At 42.8% G+C, this 5,148-nt stretch overlaps 1 protein-coding gene across 1 annotated transcript; it reads left to right on the top strand.

Moving 5' to 3' along the window:
* Positions 1–948: 948 nt before the first annotated feature.
* On the top strand, positions 949–4,669 carry LOC129163295 (transmembrane protein 238). The gene is made up of 2 exons (XM_054740279.2): positions 949–1,514; positions 2,375–4,669. Exon 1 carries the CDS (start codon positions 1,042–1,044, stop codon positions 1,510–1,512), a length of 471 nt encoding a protein of 156 aa, XP_054596254.1. The 5' UTR covers positions 949–1,041; the 3' UTR covers positions 1,513–1,514; positions 2,375–4,669.
* The last annotated feature ends 479 nt before the right edge of the window (positions 4,670–5,148 follow it).

The raw sequence follows: 5,148 nt of genomic DNA, 5'->3' as shown, positions 1-5,148 counted from the left end.
CACAAACAAAACTCAAAATGAGTGTAAACTTAGATTCGTTGAGAATAAAAATAGACATGCATGAGGTGTTACATATCCAAGGGGTCCAATTGTCACCATCTAATTGACACAACATAACCCGTTCGTCCACATTCAAGGCTGCACCATATGTCGGGGCCCAGACTCCCAAAACAACGCTTTGTCCACTTATTGTTCCTCAAAGGCATAAACCGTCTCACCCAAGGTCTCCTGCAAAGGTCTCTACATAAAAGACAGACGTCAACATTCTTCACTCTGAACTTTATAACCAGCTTAAATAATCATATGTGATGAATGAACAAGATGTTTAAATCAAATGTTTGAATAATCTGTACTTAAACCAATGAATTTAAAATGAATATTGTTCTTTGATCCATTCATTTCAGATGTTGTCTACATCAGATTGTTATGTGTTGATTTAACAAGTCAATCATTGTTTACACTCATACACATTACAGTAATGTTAATATTCACCTCACATAAGAAGTCTGAACATTCTCATTCACAGAGTTTAAACATCTTGGTATACTGAACAAGGTGAGTCTTCTGAGGAAGACATGACATTGCACGTTCTGATTTGCCAGAATGCGCCAGGATTCATAAGCAATGAGTTTTTTAAAATAAGAATTACTTCCCGACAAGCATTTTAGAGACATCTCTTTTGACATTCGGTCAAAAGCCTCTTTGCGGCTGCGGCTGATGCAGCCCGAACAGCTCAGGTGTGTTTATCAGCCTCTTCCTGCCCTCCTTTAACCTATTTGACAAGGAAATAAGATGTTAAACAGCTGCTCCTGTTGGCATCCTGGTGTGTGTGTGTGTGTGTGTGTGTGTGTGTGTGTGTGTGTGTGTGTGTGTGTGTGTGTGTGTGTGTGTGTGTGTGTGTGTGTGTGTGTGTGTGTGTGTGTGTGGTGCATCCTGAGGTGATTAGGGGCGTGTCCCTCCAGGTGCGCAGCCTCGGCTCAGGTGTACAGGTGATGAGATATCCTGCCGTTACCCCGGTGTGAGGAGGTTGCGGTTCCCACCATGGCTCTGAGCTACGTCCGGTACATCGGAAGTTGTCTCCCGATGTTTCTGATCGCTGTCGCGTTTGATGTCGTCGGTCTGGTCGTGCTGTTCGTCGGGATCTTTGCCAATCTGCGGCTCCACGGCCTCTTCTACGGAGACTTCTTGATCTACTCCGGGTCCCTGATCATCTTCTTCAGCCTCATCTGCTGGCTCATGTGGTACCTGGGCAACATCCGGGTGGAGGAATACGACGGGGAGAAGAGGAGGAACAGCTTCGTGCAGCTGGCCAGGAAATTATCCGAGAAGTTGAGCCAGAAGCTGAAAGGAGAAGACGGCGTGAAATGCATCGGCGGGGAGGACGGCACCCAGGTGGGGACGCCTCCACCCAAACCCGGCAGAGTGACGTGGGGCAAGTCCACCACTTACTACAACCAAGGCTATGACAACTCCATGGAGTCAGATCCCGAGAAGAAGTTCGACACCATCTAACTGTATATTCCCAACACGCACACACGCACGCACGCGCGCACACACACACACAGATGATGCTGTAATGAGAAACGTGTGCGAAAATATTTATTTTTCTATGTTCGTCAATGACTATTTTTTATTAATATTTAACTTCAGCTAATTGCTTTAAAACGCTAAAACTGCACTTGCATTCACGCACCATTAAGTTCCACTAGCTGCTGTTTCTTAAACATGTCCTGATGACATTTCTATTAAAATATTCATCACTATCATTCCATGTGAAAACCATTTGGCTGCAGAAAACTAATCAGTTTTGACAGATTCTTAGGAAATGCCTTTAAAACTAACAAGGAGATGTAGAGATGCACCAATGCTGGTCATAAGGGTCGGCACCGATCGGTGGTTTTCGTCCATCTCTGGCCTTTTGAGACCAACTTTTGCCAATTCTGATTCATCTAAATGAAATTAAAACAGATTTTTGTTCATTATCTAATTTTGACTGACTTGATTATTGTTATTATAGAATTTAAAAGACTTGGATTAGCACTTAGTAACTGTGCCTTCTATGGCTTGAAATAAAAATTAGAAAGATCTGAACACCAAAATTGGCCAGTTCCAGTCACCTGCTGATTTCCTTGGTGCATCTCTAATAAAACGATGTATCTTTTTAGCTCTGTTTAATGTTAGTTTACTAAGTGTTATGCTTTTTAATGTTAAAAATGGTAAAATAGTCTAAATTCCTGTATAATCAGGTAAATAAGAAGCCTTTGGGCATTTCTTACAGATTTTAAGAACATCCTTTGTTGCGTTCATTTCCGTAGACGTGTTGCTGCTACACAAAGAAAATGCTCCTCGTGTTTTCTGTTTGTTTTTCCATCAGGCCAACAGAAATACTCGTCTGACTGGTTTGACCTCCCGGTGTAGTTTTGCTTAAACAAATTTAAACATTCCCCACAAAAAGCAAAGCCACTACATGAGGCTGTTTTGACTGTTTTGTCGAGATGAAATGATCCACCCGCTGTAAGGAACGTTCATGATGCCGGTAAATGGAAACTTCTGCAGATTTGACGGACACGCCTCGTGCAAACACAAGCCTAGTTATTTATGGGACAGTTGGCTTGCCTCCCTTTAGTCACCCTCAGAACAACGTTACAGTAAATAAAAGCTCATGTCTCTCTGCTGCGTACGCTCGCTGTGGCAGAAGGCCGGGCAGGACGTCGACGCTGGAGCAGGAGAGCTCAATAGAGGTGGTCTGACTGGTCAAACAAGTGGAGAAGTTTCCTTTACCTGTCCTCTTTGTTACCTGTTGTTGTTGTTGAGATGCATTAAAAGTGATCCGTTAAATATTTGAACAAAAATGTCTAATAAAATAATGATGGTTTCTTTACTAGAGTGAAATTCTACCTATTCATGTCAACACATGCAATGTAAGGTAGTGATGAGGTTAATATTGTATGGAAATGATGTCCTTTTAATTTTAACATTCTTTCAGTTTTTCCTTTTATTAGTACTTGTTTTGCTTAAGTTCAATAAGTGGGGATTAAAATGTGGAAGTGCTTGACCTGAAGGTCAAAGTTTAATGTTCAGGTTAATAGTGATCACAAACTCCGCTGCAGCTGGTGGTTCAACACTTGCTCAGGAATGTGGGTGCTGACGTGTCGTCGGGTCACACTGATGTAAAACCAGTTGGACATGCAAAGGAATGAAGTTGGTCTATCAGATGGAGCCAGTCAGCCCGATTCCAGTTTAACCGCCCCGTCAGGAGCTCTGAGAAGGATCTAAGGTGTGAATGAGAATGCTGCTTAAAACAGGGAAGAGACTCGCTCTCAGTCTCGTCAGACCATCAGCCGGAGTCCACTTGGACTTTATACCTGGCCGCCTCACCTGGTTCCCTCCCCAGGTCATCTCCGCTGGTACTCTTATCAGGAACTTCTCACCTGGCTGTCTCAGTGGGTCCTCTCATCTCGTCCAGACATGGAGCAAGGGAAGTGTTCCATCTTCTTCCTGTCCCTTGCCATTATTTTGGACATCTTGGGCCTCATCCTGTTTTTCATCGGGGTCTTTTCATCGTTGAGGTACTGGGACTTTTTTGTTTTCTCTGGACCTCTGCTCATCTTCATCAGCCTGGTTCTGTGGATCTTCTGGTACATGGGGAACCTCACCGTGTCCGAGGAGGAGCTGAACCTGGTTAAACCGGACATCCTGTGATTACGTCGATGTCTTTGGGTCAGGACAAGGACTCCAGGTTTATAAGGGTGAACTGGCAGGTCGTGGTGAAGCACCAAGAGCTCAGGATGTGTGGTTTTCTGGAAGGACCGATGGCTTCCCTGCAGACTGGATGCTAGTAACTCCGGTCTTTTGTGGAATAAAAATGTGTTTCTCTGCACATTTCAGAAGGAAATGTTTGGGAACTGCACCAGGCAGACATGTTTTTATTATCAAATGTCATGAGTTTGGTTTTTGGCCTTGATTTGCACATGTATGCATGAAGGACACGCTGAATGTAACTAAACAAGCTTTTGAAACCACAGCTGTGTGTTCCTTGTGAAGCTGCTGCTCAGACAGAACCCGCCAAACTGGAACTGGGTTTTGGCTGAGGTTATTTCAGAAGGATCAGAGAGGGGAAACTCATCTAACTGAATGTTTTTGCCCGTTGGACCTCCCCAACCTTCAGCTAGTTCACCACAACAGTCAGCGGGGGGTTGAAATCAAAACTCCTCCTCCACGCCCAAATTCCCAGCCTTAATCAGCACTCAAGGCACCATTAGCTTCGGAGAGGGTTATTAATGCATCCATTTGGTTCCTGCCCTGAGTGAGGAAATGGAGTAGAGAAGTAATGGATATGAAAACCCGTCTTCTCCCGTGGGACGCCACTCCCTCTCCTGTTGTATTGATGCCAGAAGTCCTCACACATCTTAATCACAACCGAGCACATCGGTGCATAAGGACAGACTCTCGTGAGAGAGGGCAAGAAGCTGCAGATTTCCTCTATTAGCACAGTATGGAGAAGCAAACGCAAGCACGCCATTTGATCGAGCTGGGACATGAATTTATCTGGAATTAGAGGTTCTATCCACATGAAAACAATCATATATGTAAACACGTTATAAATGAAAATGCAAGAAAATGATTTGTGATCTTTTTAAGGCTTTCAATAAATGATGTTATAAATGTTTGTGATTTTATCAACAGCTGATTATTTTTTATATATCATGTTGATTATCTGCATCATATTACTAATAATTAGATAATTGCTTCTATATTTGAAGTACAGAGTGGATATTTTCTCTGAGATGCATCTGAAGTGATGACTACGAGCTCTGTGGGCTGTAGGGTGAGGGATGTCTCCCTCTAGTGGCAGGAAAACAAGAAAAAATGGACCACTGTCTTAAATAATTCAGTTTCTTCAAAGAACTCCCACGCCTCCTGTCTGTGACATCCTGTTAATTTTAAAAGGAAAAACATCTCAAATATTCTGATACAATAAATTTAATTACCGGACTATTATCAGACGTGATTCGACGATGACAAACTAAATCGGGGTTTATAAAACACTATTTTGGATTTCTTGGGCATAAATCCTGACACTTGACATTGAGAAGAAATTGAAAAAAATAAAAAATAAAAAATGCCATTGCTGTTTTATCAGTCGTG

This window comes from Nothobranchius furzeri, chromosome 5, assembly GCF_043380555.1.
Source record: "Nothobranchius furzeri strain GRZ-AD chromosome 5, NfurGRZ-RIMD1, whole genome shotgun sequence".
Classification (NCBI taxonomy): Eukaryota; Metazoa; Chordata; class Actinopteri; order Cyprinodontiformes; family Nothobranchiidae; genus Nothobranchius; species Nothobranchius furzeri.
This window is presented reverse-complemented; position numbering and strand designations above follow the sequence as displayed.

Bases quoted from the DNA above. Each gene is read 5' to 3' on its own strand.
- LOC129163295 (XM_054740279.2), top strand. From the start codon at position 1,042: ATGGCTCTGAGCTACGTCCGGTACATCGGAAGTTGTCTCCCGATGTTT.